Source organism: Solanum verrucosum, unplaced genomic scaffold (genome assembly GCF_900185275.1).
Source record: "Solanum verrucosum unplaced genomic scaffold, falcon-dt-bn FXZP01000144.1, whole genome shotgun sequence".
Taxonomy (NCBI): domain Eukaryota; kingdom Viridiplantae; phylum Streptophyta; class Magnoliopsida; order Solanales; family Solanaceae; genus Solanum; species Solanum verrucosum.
The window spans coordinates 1003609-1024693 of NW_026020773.1; the positions used below are offsets into that span (position 1 = coordinate 1003609).

A 21085-nucleotide genomic window follows, 5' to 3' on the forward strand; every position below is an offset into this window, starting at 1 on the left:
CTACCGGCCAACGACTTGAAGCTCGTCTCCTCCCCTCATATCTTCAGCATGTTCCTTAATCTTCATTGCGGAATCTTTAAGTTGAGGGCTCTCTACAAGTTTGATAATTTTGAGTGACCAAATATACTCAAAACTAGGTGGAATCTCCTCAAGCTTACGACATCTCTCCAGTTCTAATTTCTCTAGCGCAGGAAAGGATTCCTCTCCAACCTCCCACTTGGAAATAGTCACTTGATACAACTTCAAAAATTTGAGATTCTCAAAGGTGTCTTCCTCCCCCATGTTCCATTCTTCCCCATGGATGATTGTACGATAAAGTAACAACTTTTCAAGGTTGGGCAGTCTCGCTATTGTTGATAGTGAATCGGATGTCAGAGGAAATTTATACAGCTTCAAATGTTTCAAACTCGAAGGGAAGTGAAAATCCCATGGCCGATTTGTGGCTGCAGAGGACCCACTGTCATTTGTGTTTGAACTTTTAAAAAGTACTCTGAGTTCTTCTAGTTCAGTTAGGAAATCCAATTTCGGGAACCAATATTGCTCTGTTGAATAATCCCATGATTCCTTGAGATCAAACTTAAGCACTTGAAGATTGGGAAGCCTTTTGAAAATATCCTCTGTATCTTTCGAATAGGAAAGCATGAGTCCCTCTAAATATCTCAAGTTCTCTAACTTTGAATCCTCTGCTATCAGTATTGATTCATCTGCATCCAAATCCAAATCAAAGAAAGCACAAGCAGTCGTGATCAGCACTCGCAACTTTACAAGATCCCAAATTCTCGGTAATAGTATCAAGGTTGATTCTTCATTATCCACCCACAGGAATTCTAGATTCCAGAGGTTTGAGAAAGACAAAGGCAGAGATTTAACTTCTGTCCTAATTCTTAAGTACCTCAAATGATTCAACATGCATATTTCATTCAGCAAAAAATCTTTCACCATAATAAAAGAGGGATGCAGGTGCAACACTCTAAGAAGCCTCAAGTGTTTTAGGTGAAATGTATCAGAAAGATGGTTGTCCAGCTTTTCTCCTTCTATGGCCAAAGAATAGAGCTGTTTACCAGAATGCCTTTTCTTATTTGAACCGAACAGGACAAAATTAAGCCCAAATTGCTCCTCATCATCATCAATGGTAATTTGACTTGACAACAAATCTGATGGAGCACTTGAACTTATCAAATCAAAATACTTTTCCTTTCTTGCTTTTATTAAACAAAAGTCATGCACAAGATCATGAACTCGGCAAGTTGGTTCATCACCTATCTCATTGAAACAAATTACCAAGCTACTGGAAATTAAATCATTCACATAAATCTTCACCATTTCTTCCGTACTCTTCATTTCCGTATTTTCCACAAATCCTGCAGCATCCAACATAACTTTCAAATCATAGATTGTCACTGCAGTGTCCTTTGGCCAACCTGCAAAGTAAAGCAAGCATGGCTTGAGGTGATCAGGTAAGTGGTCATAACTTATTTCTATAACTTTCATCACTTCCACTTCATTCTTGAAAATAAAGGAATGCAAATTATTTACAACTTCAAGCCACACACTCTTTTTCTTTTCCCTCCCAACAATGACTCCAGCAATCAGATCCACCACCAAAGGAAGCCCTTTACAATTTTCGGCTATTTCTTTACCAACATCCAATAGTTCATCAGGGCAACTCTCGTTTCCAAATGCCCTTTTCTCTAATAACTCCCAACTTTCTTCTGATCTTAGCAATCGAAGGTTAAGAGGATCAGTGTAGGGCTTTCCATGTGAAGCAACTTTCTTTTCTCGAGTCGTCAATATAATTCTGCTTCCTTTATTTACGTCTGGGAAAGATCTTCTTAACTCATCTAATATAGTAGTATCCCACACGTCATCTAAGACAATAAGATACCTCTTTCCTAACAGTTGTTTCCGTAGCTTATCAGCAACATCAATATTCTCACTCAATTTTGAATCTGAGTCACTAACTTGATTGAAAATATTGTCCAACAACTTCCTCTCGTCATATCCTTGGTCAACCATGCACCATGCACGAAGGTCGAAATGGCTAGAAACTGATTTATCATTGTATACTTTGTATGCCAAAGTAGTTTTACCAGAACCCGGCATACCAGTGATTGAAATGACATCTAGATCTGCCGGTCCACTGGTGAGCTTCTTCATTAACCAATTTGTCTCCTCCTTAAAACCTACAATTATTTTACCAGCCGGTGATGACTCGCTTTCAACTAGCTTCTTGGGAGATTTTACAACAACGAGACCTCTGTTCTTGGAAATCTTCTCATGTAAATCGGAGACCTCTTCTTTGATAAGCTTGATCTTATTTATTGTAATGGGAAGTGAGAAAATAAGATGTAAGAGACCATTATCTCGAACAATAATTGAATCAATGACATCTTTTGCCTCATATGCCACATTTAAAACACGTGCCCAAAGATCTTTATACCATTCTCGCTCAATATTCACGAAAAAATATCTTATTGATTCTAGGTCTTGTTTCACCAGCCCAATTTCTTCCTTTATCAAAGCTATTGAATATGCATTGGAATCCAGCAAATAATCTAAGTGTCTCTGTAGCAGATGCATGAAGAGAGGTCCATCACTCATTGGGAAGCAACAATGAGATGAATCCGGTACTTTCAGATAAACATGTTTGAGATCTTCCTTGAGGAGTTCAATATTTCCCAGCAACTTTACGGTTGCATGATTTGTCTCATCGGTACTCTCTTTATTCCTTAATTTCTGTTCTAAGTCGTGAACAAGAGTTGATACCTCCCTGATAAGTGCTCCAACAAATGCCAAAAGATCAAATAATTTGTCATGATGAATAAAGTCCTTGGGCATATCAAAAAGAATAATTAATAGGAACTCAATCATGACATGAATGTTTCGAGCCCCTAAAGTGCTAGGGGTAATAACAGCTATCATGTGCTCTTGTAGATGAATAAGATATTCCCGAAGAATGTCTAGAGAGGTTTCCAGGAACTGCTTAATGAAGGGTCCAATTTCTTCTGAAGTTGAAGCTTTCAAATTTGTATAACATATGTGCATAACCTCCAGTTCAGTTGGAACAATGTTCAAGAGTAGATGTGCTAGCTTGAAGAGTCGAGAGTCTCTATCATTCTCATCTCGCTTGGAGAGCTGAGCATTTTCATCAGTCTGATCCTCCCAAAGGAAGTGTCCTACTCTCTCAGCCATCAGTTGAAACAGAGGTAAGACATTCTCAACCATCTCATGTTTAATGCAACCATTCACTATCAACCTATGGAAATCTCTGATGTTGCCACATACATTATGAAGAACCTCATATTGAGTCACTCGAGGAAACATCTTTTCAGCACGATGCTTGGATAGATGATAGAGATTAAAGAGGAGTAAGTCCAATTACTTATCCATCATGGTGGCATCTGATTTAGAACGATGATACAGGCTGATACAGTCATCCATATTACCGGCGAGGCAAGTAAGGACATATTTACACCCGACGTCTTTGCCATCATCATCCAAAATTGGTTGAAGCAGATTCTCAACCTCTTGTGTTTTTCTAGTCATTATATCTTCAAACTGCTCAAAATCGGAATAAGAAAGCTGGACATATGTACAAATAAATGTCAGCTTTTCAATTAGATCCACACCAACAGCCTTTTGATCTTCTTCATTCTTTAATCTCTCCATGAAATCCAGAACATTGGCAACGTCCTTGCGAAGAGCAGAAAATGACACCTGCCAAAAGACCAAATGTTATTCTCCTAGTCCTATCAAATTTACAAAGCCATATTTCTACCATGCAATATGTTTTCCTATATACTGACGAGTCGTTTGCTTCCTCTTCCTCTCTTTCTTCCAGCATATTATGGCCACTTTTATACTCATATGTCACTGGCGTTCCCTCCTCTGTTATGATTATGTCCTGTTTCTCTTTTAGTTATTTTTCATGCTTCATTCTGCCATATTACATACCTTTGATCATGGGTGAAATTAACTTGAGAATCTACGTGCATTATTTTATTTTATTTTTTTACCTTTGAATTTTGATTATGTATTATAATAAGATACTAATGATCCAAGTAAATATAAGTATTGTATGACATACCTGTAAGTTGCTTCTTTCCATGAGAGTGCCTTTCAAATTCTCCGGATCTGATGTAGATAACAAGTTTAAACCTTTGCAGTTGATGAAAAAATCTGATAAGGGTGTTCTCTATTTGTGTGTATGACTATAGTCCTTCCAACAACTATTAGGTTGATAAGATTTGTGTGGAAGAGAAGATAGTAAGAAAATGACAAAAAAATATGTTTGAACAAGTCAGTCAGTCAGCTGACATTGGGACACAGGCATTCATTCTCAACTGGAAATATTAATAGCTGAAAGGATGAGCTAAGTAAAATCTCACTAAATTAATACTGATAAATTAAAAATCTCTCTAAGATCATATTTTTCTTCTATCCCGACTTGGGCCAATGGAAAAAATTACTTATTTTTGATAAAATAATAAGATAACATATTTTCAGTAGACCCCTATATACATATATGATCCCATTAATATTATAAATTAATAATTATTTAAAAGTATTAATATTTCTAGACAAGTTATTAGTGAAATATGATTTTATTGTGTATTGGTTTTTCTTAAACTCTAAATCTAGTTGAAGTTCATCTCTACATTTTCTTATTGCATCCAAAAGTTTCAGTGTTGTCTTTTCGAACTGCACCATAAAATTGTGAAGATTTCTAGATGCGATAAGTGTATCATTTTCACCTGAGTAATTCAATAGGTTATTGACGTCCATTTTAATGGGGTAACCAGAACATTAATTATGACCTCAAGTTTATGAATGACATTTTTCACAAGTGGGTTCATTCAAATTCTTTGAGATTTCATCTTCAGAACAAATTTTGCAGTGTCGAAAATAATTTGCTTTTGTCTCTTGTTGAACAATTGTCATCCAAGTTGAGATTGCAAACTTGATATCATCCAAAACATTAATCTTTTATGGATTAGTTTGTCCCACTTTATAGCCTTTTAATATCCTACAATTAAATCTGTTGCGATAATACATCTTGAAAGCTCGTATTATCCCAGTATCACAAGGTTTAACCTCAAAACACTCTTTAAATTAATAAATATTAATTTATCGATTAAATAATATCTCTATAAAATAATAATATTTCATAATCCCAACTATATTAATTTAGTGAGATTTTATTTAAGTTGTACGTACTATATGGCTTGTTACCCAGAGTAACAATTGAATTTGTATAGTGTCGTCGAACAAATAATGATGAATGATGAAGTTGGCATTTTTTGGAACAAATAATGATGAAATTTGTTTATCTCAATGTATGAACACTCTGGATATTTGGCATGAACTGTTACAATTCTCCGCCCAAATTTTACCAGAATATTCCAAAATTAAAAAAAACTCCAAATATTTGTTTTCACTTTGCATCACTTACAAAAAAATAAAAAATCAACAGTTTCTAAGTTATATTCATTCTTTTTAGGCATAATACATTAACATGAATCTTAACTTGGTTTCAGCGGACAATGAAGTTGAGAGCTCTAAGCTCTCATGTTCAAATCCTAACGAAGACAAAAACACTACATGATTCTTCCCATCGGTTATATCATTGGTAGACAGAGTTGCCTGATATATATGTTGCTGGTGGGAGGTGACATATATCCAGTGGAATTAGTCGAGGTGCGCGAAAGTTGACCCAGACACCATGGTCATAAAAAAAAAAAGATACTTCCTCCGTTTTATTTTATTTGACACTATTTTCTTATTTCCCTCCCCAAATAATATTTTCCAACAAGTCTAGAGTTGCACGATTTGTTTCATTGACACTCTCTTCATTCCTTGATTTCTCATTTAAGTCCCAAACAAGAGTTGATACCTCCCTGGTAAGTGCTCCAACACGAGCCAACAAATAATTTGTCACGATGAATCAAGTCCTTGAGCATATCAGATAGAATAATTAATAGGAACTCTATCATGATGTGAATGTTTCGAGCCCCTAAAATACTGGTGGTTGTAACATTTACCATGCGCTCTTGTAGATGAATCAGATATTCCCTAAGAATCTCCGGAGAGGTTTCCAGGAACTTCTTAATGAAGCGTCCAACTTCTGCTGAAGTTGATGTTTCCAAATTTGTAAAACATATGTGCATCACCTCCAGTTCAGTTGGAAAAATCTTCAAGAACAGATGAGCTAGCTTGAAGACTTGAGAGTCTTCACTAATTGTTTCATCCCAAAGGAAGAGTCCAACTCTCTCAGCCATAGGTTGAAACTGAGGTAAGACATATTCAACAATTTCTTGCTCAACGCAACCATTCACTATCAACCCATGGAAATCTCTCATGTTGCCACACACATTCTGAAGAATCTCATATGGATAAACCTTTTCAGCAAGAAACTTGGATATATGATGGAGATTCAGAAGGAGGAAGTTCAACTGCTCCTCAGTAATGATGGCACTTGATTTAGAATGCTGACATGAGACTTTGATCAAACACATTATAGGCATTTGAAAAATTTCTACTCCAATTAGAGATGTGAAGTACCAAAATTAAACACACTTTATTTTTAGTTAAAAGACTCACCTTTTTACTTTGATGAATGACTAATCTCTTTTCCTCCTCCCAAAAAAAAAACAAAAACTTGTGTGGAAGAGAAGAGAATGAGAATGAGAAAAAGATAAGAGTGGGAGGTGGGTGGGTGAGGGGAATTATCTCAATTATTAGTTTTTTAATGAGAAAATACATAAAAAAAATTCCGAACTTGACACATAACTTACTTTAACACTTAAACTACACGGGTGTTTATTTACCCCCTAATTTCATTTTGTATGAATTTAATACCACCTTAACAGATGACGTGTCAAAAAAAAATAAAAGCAAAAAAGTTGAAGGCGCATAGTTTTTTTTTTTTAAAAAAAAATAGTGGTCCCACTAGTTGGGAAAAAAAGTATTGATATATATATATATACTAGTAAAGAAAGTCCGGGCGCTGCCTGGGCCCAACATTAATAAATTTATATTGCTACTCTCTCCGTCCCATATTAGATGAGAATCTTACTAAAAATATTTTTTTCATATTATTTGAGCACTTATTAAATTAGGATAGAATTAATTAATTCTTTTCCATTTTACCCCTACAATTAATATGACCATTCCTATATTGTATGTGTATTTTTTGTAACTCATTTCAATGTGCATTGATACAAACAAAGGGCAAAATGGTGAAGTCTTCCAATGTATTAATGATTTATTAATCACCGTGTAAAGTTGGAAGTGCCCATCTAATATAGAACGGAGGGAGTATAGTTTATGTATTGTTATAAAATTAGTAAAGATTGTTATAATATATTTTGCTCATAAGTGAGCTAATATAGAAACTTATTTGTCATTTGTCTTTTTACTTTCAATTTTAAATAGCAAATAAATGTAGCGATAAGATTGAGGGTAGAAATGAAACATATCTTTCTAAATTTAAGTAAAAATAAACAGAGTAGAAGTAACATTAGGGTTATCGATAGGACGATTCATTCGGTTATTTTTTAAAAAATTATATCATTCAATTTTTCGGCTATTTTATAATGTATAACCAAAATTAAAATTTTAAAATCATCCCAATCCTAATTTATGTGACAGAAGCAGTACAAAAATTAGTCTTTTTTTTTGTTGTCTTGTAGATATTTTAAGTTATTATTTATTGTAAATTATAGTACTTTTTATTAAAGTTTTTAATAACATATGTTACTTTTTATGTTTGAGGGTTAAACCAACTTTTTTTTATATGTCTTTTAATTTTATATGTGTTTTGTCCTTTTCCATTTTTAAAAACCGATACTCTCTCCATTTTATTTTATATGTCATTTCTTTTTATAAATATATTGGTTATTCCCTCTTCTTATTGGAACACATGTTGACTTGTGGTGAATACTTATTCCCTCTTCTTATATAGTAATATATATATATATATATATATATATATATATATATATATATAATGAAAAAAAAAGTATGGTGATTGATATAAATTGATAGTTTCACCTAGTTCGGAAAAAAAAGGTATGGTGATTGATAAAAGTATTGATGGAAGTAATAGTGAATAATTACAAAGCAATGAAAAATAAAAATGAATCAATCAATGTGAAATTTTGGATGTTAAGAAATTGACCCAAATGAAATAATGAAGAGGGTGGGTGAAGAGTGAAAATAAAATTTTAAATGATGTGGGAAAGTAAAAATAAAGAAAAAATATTTTTTTCAATTATTTGACATGTCATCGATGTGGCACCGAGGTGTCACTTAGGTGGCACGCGTGCACTTCACCCATGAGTATGAAACTAGTATTGTATATGTAAGGTGCTATTAAATTCACTTGCAATAAGATTAGCGGGTAAATAATTACCTGTAAAGTTAAAGTGCTAAAGTAAGTTATGTTGTCAAGTTCAGGGGGGATTTTATATATTTTCCCTTTTTTAATCATTAAACTCTAAAATTTACATCATAATATTAATGGGAATAGACTCAAATATGTCATTAAACTAAAAAGAATCATCCATGTCCTCCGTTAAAAGTTTACTCATTTTTTATATTTTTGTTTGAGAAAAGGCTCAGCTATGCCATTATGGGTTAATAGAAACCCATCCGATTTTGCAAAACTAGTATCCACGTGACAAACGATGATTCGACTACGTCATTATTATTTTTTTTAAAAGATATTTTTAAAAGATTATAAAGCCACCCAGATTATTAACACCTAATGAATCCTTTAAAGATGAATACCAAAGAGGAAAGTTTTTGATTATAAATATAGCTGATTGAGTGCACTAAATTGTAATTTGATCCATAAACGTATTAATAGTTGGACTATAAGAGATAGACAACCAACGAAATGGGATTTTCAAGTAGATTAAAAAATATTTTTATACAAGTAAAATGTTGAAAATGAGAAAGAAGAAAAAATAGCACAAAACAACACATGCTCATCTACTCAAATTTTACATAATATTCACAAATAGGTATAAGTTCTATGTTAATCTTTCACCCGCGTTTACTTGCTTGAGCCTTGTGTAGTTGCAGTGAAGTGATTTGACCCTTTGTTGAGCGACTTCGCAGCAATTAATTACAAATAATGAGTTTAAACTCTTGTTGTTGTGCTATAATTCTCTTTGAAGATTAATGCGAACCTTTCATTCATTTGAGTGCTGGAAATCCCATTTGTTGAACGTTTAGAAGAAGGTATTTCAGTGTTCTACTACGAGTCAGTTTGATAAACAAACACTTATATTCGTTCAGAGTAGGATTTCAACCTAAGTTGGTTGAATGTTCGAGGAGAGGAAGTCATGAGTGCTTATAAGTTCTCTACAACCTCTTCACTTCACGGCTTAGCTTTTGTGATGAAAGTTCAGTGGGTTTGTGACAGAGTAGTATCAATGTCGTTTTAAATCAATACCTTGATTGAGGTTGAACAATCGTGCTTCGAGTACATAAGATGGGACTTCAGACCAAGTTTGACACAAAGGAGGTTTGGACAGCCAAAGGCAAATCCACAATGTAATCTATGAATTCATGTGAATCCCTCAACTTTTGTCAAAATCCTATACATATGTGTATTAAGTTATCGACTTAATAATTATAAATATGTGATTGAGAATCTAATTATTATTGATATTAATGCGAAGTCGACATAAAAACTTGTACACATCAAATCCTAGATTTGTCTTGCATACGGATAACGTCCTTGCGAAGAGCAGAAAATGACACCTGCCAAAAGACCAAATGTTATACTCCTATCAAAGCCACATTTCTACCTGTTTTATTCAATGTAGGCGCCTAACATATATAACTACAGAGAGCTTTCTTAAACATACCGATGATTTGTTTGCTTTCTCTTCCTCTCTTTCTTCTTGATTTTGTTTTCCTTTTTCCATGATTGTAATTTTCACTAGTCAGTGAAAAAGTTATTTTTCCTTCCAAGTTCTCAAGATCTGACGTACGTATAAAACTTTACTCAGGAGAAAACACAGGCAACCAGTAGAAAAAAAGAATACAAGAAACTGAAGAAAAGAAGCATAAAAAGTCCAAGGCATAATACGTAAATATGCCCTTTAACTTGGCCTCTCAAAGGAAGCAGCTAGCAAATTGCAGCTATTATGTATTTATTTCTAATAGTGTAAGATTGATATAATTTTTGGGACTTTCATGGTATATTCTTTATAACAAAAAGTTTTAGTTAATTATTGGTATTTCAATTAATGATGAAAACAACACTAAATCTAACGAAATTTATTTAATGATTAACAGTTAAAGGCATCCTTGAGAGAAAAAATAGGGTCCTACAATAATTGATTGAATTTTAAAAATCCAAAAGAATGATCATATTTAAGAAGTTATACGATTAGTTATGATTTGTAGATTTCAGAAAAATTAATCATACATATTTAAGAATTAATACGATAAGTTATGATTTATAAATTTCAGACATACGAGTCCAACATTAAAATGTTATGACCTAATTAAAATTGAAGCTAACATCTACTTCAAGATCAATTTACTATCCCAACAAAATGTATTGTGCCATGTAGGATTCGTGTGTTTACTTGTTCTACTTTATGCAAGTTTAAGTGTCTTCTTGTAGATATCCAAAGTTGGAAGACATAAACGTAAAATGAGGTCAAGTTAAGGGGCACATTTATGTATTATGCCAAAAAAGAATAAAGGTAATTGAATCAATATGAATTTGCTCAAAAATTAAAGAATTTAAGGAGTATGAAACGAAAAGAATAATCATCAAAGAGCTTATTAGTCTTCTTTTTACAAGTCGATAAGTAATTGATCAATAAAAATAAACAAATTAATTTGTTTTATGAGTAATATAATGTTAATAAAAAAATTAAGATAACATTAGTGCAAACATTTGTCGAGGCATCTAAATTAAAACATCCACATTTTCCTCGGAGATATCATTTCTTCTAAGAACGGGAGACGTTCCTCTATCTTAATTATACATCAAATGCTTAGATATATTGATATGATTAACTAATTTAAAATATTGAATAATTTACACTAAAACTATGGTTCATCCAATTATAATGAGAAAGATTCTTATTGAAAAGACATGTACAAAAGTCCTAAAAAAATAAAATTGATACTTATGGCAAAGATTTTCAGATCTCTCAGAGATAAGCAGTACGATGACACTTTAATTCTATTTTATAACTCCTAAATATTTATAATAAAATATTTAAAATATATGGAGTGAAAATATTGATATTTGTAGATAGCGAAATATAATGTCAAATAGGGTGGAAAGAATGTTAGGTAAAATTTACATTACCAATTTATCCCTATACTGAATCTAAATATTATAAAAATATCTAATTAATTATTAAATCTTAAATAATCATATATATAAAAGCGAACTCTAGGAAGCGCTCGCTTTGCATGCGAGAGTCACGGGGTTCCATCCCCCGCATCTCCATTTGTTAATTTATCTAAAAAAAAAAAAAAAAGAACTCTAGGACCGCTTACGTGGTGCCATCACAAACCATGATTTCTTTTTAATTTTATTTATTTTCAAAACTAGTCTTCCCTTTCATGAAACATTGTGACTTTTATGAAAAGTTGTGTCTTTTATGAAGGGTTGCGACTTTAACGAAAAGTTGTGACTTTTATGAAGAGTTGCGATTTTTATGAAAAGTTGTGACTTTTATTAAAGGTTGTTACCTTTTCGAAGGGTTGAAACTTTTTCAAAGAGTTGTGACATTTCCGATAAATCACAATAACATTTGTTGACACTACCATTTGTTGTCTATAAATAGAGGGATTTCCTCTCATTTTAAAACAACAAAAATTCGGAACTTCTTCTTCTTCTTCTGCACAAATAAATATTTGTGTACTTTGCTCATGTTGAGTGGCTTACTACACCATTGTATTTGTATCAATACACTAGTGAATATAATCGTTCTATCCTGAGAGGATCTATTCCTTTAAACCTCGGGTACTAGAGACAAATAATTTTCTTAAGGGGACACTCTACATTCAGTGGGCTCAATTTTTTCATTTATGTTTCATTCTATTGTTACACAGATCCTGGTATGTTTTTTTTACAGTCATTAGTTTATGCTTATGTTATTAATATAGCACTTTAAAATTTCGGAGGAATGCTTTGCCTTAAGATAAAATTTTATTGACAATGTAGAGTATGTATTGAAAATACAGATATTACTGAATAATCTTATGTAAGCTTAATAAAAGAGTTCAATCTCGAGCAAAGCACGGGTAATTTACCTAGTATATATATATATATGAAACAAAACCCTAGACCCGCCTACATGGCGCCACCACAAACTAGGATTTCCTTTTAATTTATTTTATTTTCAAAAGTAGTCTTACCCTTTTATGAAAAGTTGTGATGATTATGAAGATTTGAGATTTTTATGAAAGGTTGTGACCTTTTCGAAGGGTTGTAACTTTTCCAAGAGTTGTGACCTCTCCGATAAGTCACAATAAGCATTTGTTCACACAACCCTTTGTTGTCTAAAAATATAGGAATTTCATCTCATTTTAAAACGACGATAATTTTGAACTTCTTGTTCTTGTTCTGGACAATTAAATATACGTGTAGTTTGCTCCTGTTGAATGCTTCACTGACACCATTATTTTTGTATTAATACACTAGTGAATAGAATTGTTCTATCCTGAAATGATCTATTCCTTTAAACCTCGGGTACTAGAGGGGAATAATTTCTTTAAGGGGACACTGTGCATTTAGTGGGCTTGATTTTTTCCATTATGTTTCATTCTATTGTTATGATCCTAATGGTATGTTTTCTACGGTCATTATTTTTATGCTTATATTATTAATTGTTATTTTTGAGTACATGCTTCAAACTTTGTTGTTTATGTTTCTGCAAAATTATTATTATAAGTATTTGTTAGTACAGATTAAATAACAAATATTAATTGAGTATTCAAGTAAGTTTTCTCTATTGGAATTGTTGAAGGTACAATAAAAAAAAACCCTTACAAATCTCTAATTTCTTCATCAACAACATCATTCCTTCACATACAAGGATGAAATTTTGTGTTCTTTAGAAAATCCTCTGAGAGTTAATAACTTTGCATGCCAATATTTTTTGGTTTTTATGTTGTTATCTATTTTTACTAAATTTTATCAGTGGATATTATGAGTACTTTAAGGATTGAAAGTTAATTGAGATATGTGATTATGTCAAATCATTTAATTTCTGTTGAAATGTTCTTAAAACCTACTAAAATTTACTCTCTCTTTTTTCTTGTAACAATCGATTATTGGAAATGTTGTTCAAAAGCTTAGAAAGATTATTTATGCCTGTGCGAAGCGCAGATTATTACCTAGTTATCAAATAATATTACTAAATCTCATATTATATTCTTTATTGGTATTATTTATTATATATATTAGTCTCTATTTAATTGCTTAATGTTACTTTTTAGCTTTTTTAATCTTTAGAAATATGCTATTATCACTAAAAAAAAAAAACTTAAATTATGAGAAAAATGAACAATCATAAGCTTAGGTCATTTTGTCTAACACAAAGTATTTTCTCTTAGGACATTAAGATTTTAATTACTCCAATATGTTAATATTATTAAAATATGTTTTTATATTAGCTAAAATGAATTTTCATAAGTTGCTAAAATGATGAAAAACTACTAATGATGTAGAAAACTCAATTGCCGACAAATAGAGATTGACAACTAATCCCAAGATTAAAATACAATTCATTGACTTTTCAAGTCTTTTTAATAACCATCATCATCTTAGTCTTCTTAATCAATTTTGAAACTATGTACGTCTACCTAATATACATATTACAAGTTGACTTAGACTTGTACTGGAAATTGTTAATTAGCTTGTGAATGAAGATGATGCAACTTTGGTGTTGTGGTTTATGAGATTTGACGGGAGCCTACGAGCAACAGTAAAGTTGTCTCCATATAAGGGATTTGAGCCGTGAAAGAAGCCAGTAATGTTTCTATAGTGCGATCCGTCCACGAACCCTACTAACATTGGATGTTTTGTGCACTAGGGAGGCTGCTTTGTTTACAGGACACTCCTGATTTCATATATAGTTCCCCTTAGATCTTACTGTTAAATATTTGACCAAGACTTAAAGTGCTTAATTTTAACGGATCAAAACAACTTAGAAGAAGAAAGTTTAAGAGATATTTTCAAACAGAAGGGATCATTTTGTAAACAACCCTGGACCCATCGATCATGCTATTATGTTGTCAATAAAATCATCCTATTCTATCTCTTAAGTCATAATGAAATATTGAAATTCATGGTAGAAAATAGAGAAAACAAGAAACTTTGAAGATGAATTAGCAATAGATGCCCTTAATTAGCTTGTTTGAGAAATAATCGTTTGCTAAATGAATTGTAGTTGAAAGAAGTATGAAATAGGTAGGTAGATCTGGATTTACAATAATTCCAAGATTATTAAAATACAATTACTCATTGACTTTAGAATTATTTATCATCTTTATTAGTCTTGTTATTCAATTGTTAATTCTGCTGTTTTGTTTGAATGCTTCATGATAAGTTGGTATTACGTCTTCACATGGGCAATGAAATCATAGTTTATTCAACAATTGTCTAACGATGAACTTGAAAGGCATCAATTAATAGACATCACTACAGTAAGGTCATTTTCTTTCCATTACTAATACCACTTAACAATGAAATCAGAATTAGCGCATATTTATCTAATTTCTAAACAAAAATGGAATCGAGGATATTTTTGTTTGTTCTCATTTTATTATTTAGACCAAAGTGACCACACTAACAAACTTAAGGGACTAAATATTATATTTGAAGGCTCAAAATGGACACTTTCTCTATACATAAGTGATAATTTTGGCTAAAAAAAAACTCAGATTATTTCAGTTGAGATTTGGGTAACCAGAGTCTTGATCAAAAATAAAAATTCTTCTCTTCATTTTGAACACAAGTTTGAGTTTGAAATCGTCATCGTGTTTGTCACCTACTATGTGGTGACTGCTCGAACTTCACCTCATAAGTTATGTTCTATTCGTGTTTGTCTACCAAGACATCGATCACCTTGAATGAATCAAAAGTGTATTTTTGAAACAAATGTCTCTTTCTTAAGCTCATCAATCCTATACCACCCGCAGTAAAGAAGATACTAATGATTAAATTGAGAGTGTATCGAAGATTGGATAAGAATTAGAGTAACTAGGATGGTTTCACCTTCAAGAAATTAAGTTGATATTGTTAATGCTACCAGTTGGAAAATACAAGACATTTGGATTAACTCCTTCAGTAGCGGTAGAAACAGGAGGGAAATAGTTATGGCATATCTGTATTAATAGGCACAACACATTGATATATACAGCAGCAGCTTATCGATGGTTGATTCTAGGTGCGCATGAATTCCACAATTCAAATTCTTTGCACACGAATATCCCACTTCCCGGTAAATTTATTACCTGCAGATCATGAGTTTTCACAACGTTTGTGATGATGGTATTTCATGAAATATTTTACAAAAACTGAGATACAGGATAACTTGCATATGGTACAGAGGTTCCCAAACCTTTTGTTTGACTTCCTTCTTGCCCATCATATCAAAGAGTCAGCAATCCCATGCATGTTTCAAAGAGAGACATACAGTTGAAGTCGCCGGTGTTTGGTGGCAGCAAACTCGCAAGGCATAGCAGCGGCACGCCTACTAGGAGGTAAATGGAGCAGGGAAGGGTTCTGCTTTTTGATGGGGACAGATTATGAACTTTTGAATTTTATCAAGGTCATAGAAAGAAACAATTCTGCAGATAGTCAGACATATAAAAAGTCATTTTCGAGACATTGATCAAATGGTGCTTACAAAACATTATCCCACAATGTTAATTTACACACATTAAAAAAAAGAATACTAGTTTATAAAATAAGAAGAAAACAAAACCGATAACCATATAGGTCAGGGGCAGATGTATATTGTCGAGACATAATATAATCCCCTGAATGTTTCAAATATAGTCAAACTTGTTTATAACAATCATGAGGTGCAATAATATTTCTACTTAGTATTTAAAAACAGACAGTTAGACTTTCATCAAACACATTGTAGACATCTTTTAACAAGAATCAGAGTTCACACATAATGCTACTTAAATAACGAGTTATTCTTCTGGCCAACGACTTGAAGCTCGTCTCCTCCCCTCATATCTTCAGCATATTCCTTAATCTTGAGAGCAGAATCTTCAAGTTGAGGGCTCTCTACAAGTTTGATAATTTTCAATGAACTAATATCCCCTAAAATAGGTGGAATCTCCTCAAGCTCATGACATCCCTGCAGTTTTAATTTCTCAAGGGAGGGAAAGGATTCCTCTCCAACCTCCCACTTGGAAAGTGTCATTTCATGCAACTTCAAATATTTGAGATTCTCAAAGGTGTCTTCCTCCCCCATGTTCCATTCTTCCCCCTCGATGATTGTACGATAAAGGAGCAACTCTTCAAGGTTGGGCAGTCTCGCTATTATGGATAGTGAATCTGAAGTCAGAGGAAAGCTACCCAACGACAATTTTTTCAAACTCGAAGGGAAGTGAAAATCCCATGGCCGATTTGTGGCTGCAGAGGACCCACTGTCATTTGTGTTTGAACTTTCAAAACATACAGTGAGGTGATCTAGTTCAGTTAGGCAATCCAATTTCGGGAACCAGTATTGCTCTGTTGAATAATCCCATGATTCCTTGAGATCAAATCCAAGCACTTGAAGATTGGGAAGCCTTTTGAAAATATCCTCTGTATCTTTCGAATAGGAAAGCACGAGTCCCACAAATATTCTCAAGTTCTCTAACTTTTTGTCCTCTGCTATCAGTATTGATTCATCTGCATCCAAATCAAAGAAAGAACAAGCAGTCGTCATGAGCACTCGCAACTTTACAAGATCCCAAATTCTCGGTAATAGTATCAAGGTTGATCCTTCTTCATTAAACACCTCCAGGAATTCTAGATTCCAGAGGTTTGAGAAAGACAAAGGCAGAGATTTAACTTCTGTCCCAATGCTTAAGTACCTCAAATGATTCAACATGCATATTTCATTCAGCAAAGAATCGTTCACCATGATAAAAGAGGTATGCAGATCCAAGGCTATAAGAAGCCTCAAGTGTCTTAGATGAAATCTTTCAGAAACATTGTCGTTCAGCTCGTCTCCTTTTATGGTCAAAGAATAGAGGTGTTTACCAGGATGCCTTTTCTTATTTGAATCAAACAGGACAAAATTGTTAAGCCCCAATAACTCGCTCTTATAATGAATGGTTAATATACGTGGCATCAAATCTGAAGAAGAAGATGGTGTACTTGGACTTATCTGACCAAACAACTTTTCCTCTCTTGCTTTTATCAAACAAAAGTCATGCACAAGATCATGAAGTTGCCAACTCGGCCATTCACCTATCTCATTGAAAAGAATTACCAAGCTACTGAAAATTAAGTTATCCATATAAACATCCATCACTTCTTCCACACTCTTCATCTCTGTCTGTTCCACGAGTCCTTCAGCACTCCATAAATCTTTCAACCCAGAGATTGTCAGTGCCCTGTCCTTCGGAAAACTTGCAAGGTAAAGAAAGCATGGCTTCAGGTGATGTGGCAAATGGTCATAACTTAATTCTATAACTTTCATCACTTCCACTTCACTGTTCAAAATAAAAGAACTCAAATTATTTTGAACTTCAAGCCACGCAGTCCTTTTCTTTTCCCTCCCAGAAAGGACTCCAGCAATTAGATCAGCCACCAAAGGAAGCCCTTTACAATTTTCGGCTATTTCTTTACCAACATCCAAGAGTTCATCAGGGCAATTCTCGTTTCCAAATGCCCTTTTCTCTAATAACGCCCAACATTCTTCTGATATTAGCAATAGAAGGTTAAGAGGAGCAGTGTAGCGCTTTCCATGCAAAGCCACTTTCTTTTCTCGAGTCGTCAATATAATTCTGCTTCCTTTCTTAACTTCTGGAAAAGGTCTTGTTAACTCATCCAATATAGTAGTATCCCACATGTCATCTAAGACAATAAGATACCTCTTTCCATACAGTTGTCGCCGTAGCTTATCAGCAACATCAATATTCTCACTCAATTTTGAATCCGAATCACTAACTTGATTAAAAATTGTACCCAACAACTTCTTCTCGTCATGTTCTTGGTCGACTGTGCACCATGCACGAAGGTCAAAATGACTTGAAATTGATTTATCTTTGTATACTTTGTACGCCAAAGTAGTTTTACCCGAACCCGGCATACCAGTAATCGAAATGACATCTAGATCTGCCGGTCCACTGGTGAGTGTTCTCATTATCCAGTTCGTCTCCTCCTCAAAACCTACAATTATTTTATCAGTTGTCAATGATTTGCTCTCAACTGGCTTCTTGGGAGAGTTTACAACAACAAGACCTCTCTCCTTGGGAATCTTCTCATGTAAATCGGAGACCTCTTCTTTGATAAGCTTGATCTTCTTTATGGTAATGGGAAGTGAGAAAATAAGATGTAAAAGACCATTATCTCGAAAAATAATTGAATCAATGACATCTTTTGCCTCATATGCCACATTTACAACATGTGCCCAGAGATCTTTATACAATCCTTGTTCAATATTCGCGAAAAAAGATCTTATGAATTCCAAGTCTTCTTTCACCAGCTCAATTTCTTCCCTTATCAAAGAAATTGAATAAGCATTGGAATCTAACAAATCATTTAAGTGTATGTGCAGCAGATGCATGAAGAGCGGTCCATCACTCATGGGGAAGCAACATTGAGATGAATCCGGGACTTTCAGATAAACATGTTTGAGATCTTCCTTGAGGAGTTCAATATTTTCCAGTAACTTTAGGGTTGCACGATTTGTCTCGTCGGTACTCTCTTTATTCCTTAATTTATCTTCTAAGTCGCAAACAAGAGTTGATACCTCTTTGATAAGTGCTCCAACAAATGCCAAAAGATCAAATAATTTGTCATGATGAATAAAGTCCTTGGGCATATCAAAAAGAATAATTAATAGGAACTCAATCATGACATGAATGTTCCGAGCCCCTAAAGTGCTAGGGGTAATAACAGTTATCATGTGCTGTTGAAGATGAATAAGATATTCCCGAAGAATGTCCGGAGAGGTTTCCAGGAGCTGCTTAATGAAGCGTCCAATTTCTGCTGAAGTTGAAGCTTTCAAATTTGTATAGCATATGTGAATAACTTCCAGTTCAGTTGGAACAATCTTCAAGAGTAGATGTGCTAGCTTGAAGAGTCGAGAGTCTCCATCATTCTGATCATCCTCATCTTGCTCGGAAAGTTGAGCATTTTCAGTCTGATCATCCTCGTTTAGCTCGGAGAGTTGAGAGTCTTCATAAGTCTGATCATCCTTGTTTAGCTCGGAGAGTTGAGAGTCTTCATAAGTCTGATCATCCTTGTCTTCATCAGTCTGATCATCTTTGTCTTCATCAGTTTGATCATCCTTATCTAGCTCGGAAAGTTGAGAGTTGTCATCAGTCTGATCATCCTCATCTAACTCGGAGAGTTGAGAGTTTTCATCAGTCTGATCATCCTCAACTATCTCGGAGAGTTGAGAGTCTTCATCAGTCTGATCCTCCCAAAGGAAATGTCCTACTCTCTCAGCCATGAGTGGAAACAGAAGCATGACATTCTCAACCATCTCATGCTTAATGCAACCATTCCCTATCAACCCATGGAAATCTCTGACGTTGCCACATACATTCTGAAGAACCTCATATTGAGTCACTCCAGGAAACATCTTTTCAGCACGATGCTTGGATAGATGATATAGATTCAAGAGGAGGAAGTCCAATTGCTTATCCATCATGGTGGCATCTGATTTAGAACGATGATGAGAGCTGATGCAGTCAGCCATATTACCGGCGAGGCTAGTAAGGACATATTTACACCCGAAGTTGTTGCCATCATCATCCAAAATTGGTTGAAGCAGATTCTCAACCTCTTGTATTTTTCTAGTCATTATATCTTCAAACTGCTCAAAATCGGAATAAGAAAGCTGGACATATGTACAAATAAATGTGAGCTTCAATTTCAGCTTTTCATTTAGATCCACATCAACAGCCTTTTGATCTTCTTCATTCTTTAATCTCTCCATGAAATCCAGAACATTGGCAACGTCCTTGCGAAGAGCAGAAAATGACACCTGCCAAAATAACACATCAAAATTTTAAAGCCACATATCTACAATTCAATACTTTACAGTTCACTCTATCAAATAACATACCAATGAGTTGTTTGCTACTTCATTATCTTTTCGTTTTTCCATGATTCTACTTTTCCTTTCCAAGTTCTCAAGACCTGAAAGAAGATGAAATGATAAGAATAATCAATAATTTCACTATTTTCACGCGAACTTAAGAGGAGGTCTTAATTAGTGGAAGATGATAAAGGTACACTTGCGATTTGAATTGAAGAAAATGACTTGTAAAAATAGGGTTCATCCAGAAACGAGACCAACTGGTACCGAACCTTTCTATCTCTAATAGCGTATAGTAATATATTTTCATTAGTAAGGGGAATCTTTCGTCATCTTAGAAAAATCTAAAAATCTATATCATGCATCTATTGATTTGTTGTAAATCGATGGTGAGTAAGTATTTAGCCCTCTCTCTTTCTCCTGCATTTTGTTTACCTCTTTTTTTGTGAGATCCAACTAACCTACCAAAGTTCTTTTATTTTTCTTACATCACTTTTACTTTTCCATAATTTTACTTCAATAGAGATGAGAGTAGCAAATGATTAGATGAGTTGACTAACCTTTTTAGTTGATGAAACTATATATCCTCTGCTTGCTTTGCTATTAGATCTATAGAGCTCAAAATTCTTGAAATAAACAGAGGAATAATTAAGACCAAATATGATGCAGAGTATTATTCCAAAAAGTCAAGCAAGCAAAAGCATGAATCAATTACAGTGGGGCCTCCTCACTTGTCTGCCGCAAAGGAAAAAGATAAGAAAATTAATTAAACTTTCAATATTCTGCTCACTTTATATCACTTCCTCCATTTTATT

General features: G+C 33.7%; 1 protein-coding gene and 1 pseudogene across 1 annotated transcript; both read right to left on the bottom strand.

Moving 5' to 3' along the window:
- Nucleotides 1–3844, bottom strand: LOC125812854 (putative late blight resistance protein homolog R1A-3; annotated as a pseudogene).
- A 12334-nt stretch (nucleotides 3845–16178) lies between these two features.
- On the bottom strand, nucleotides 16179–20339 carry LOC125812919 (putative late blight resistance protein homolog R1A-3). Its single transcript, XM_049492390.1, has 3 exons — nucleotides 20298–20339; nucleotides 19611–20216; nucleotides 16179–19343 (listed from the first exon to the last, which is right to left on the bottom strand). The coding sequence occupies exons 1-3, from the start codon at nucleotides 20337–20339 to the stop codon at nucleotides 16179–16181; spliced, it is 3813 nt and encodes a 1270-aa protein (XP_049348347.1).
- Nucleotides 20340–21085: the final 746 nt, after the last annotated feature.

Excerpts from the sequence above, each read along its gene's own strand:
- LOC125812919 (XM_049492390.1), bottom strand. The coding sequence starts at position 20,339 with ATGGAAAAACGAAAAGATAATGAAGTAGCAAACAACTCATTG. Across the intron at positions 20,217-20,297 it reads AAGTAGCAAACAACTCATTG|GTGTCATTTTCTGCTCTTCG; the intron begins GTATGTTATTTG and ends TTATTTTGGCAG. Across the intron at positions 19,344-19,610 it reads ACTCTCAACTCTCCGAGATA|CAAGATGAGGATGATCAGAA; the intron begins GTTGAGGATGAT and ends CAACTTTCCGAG.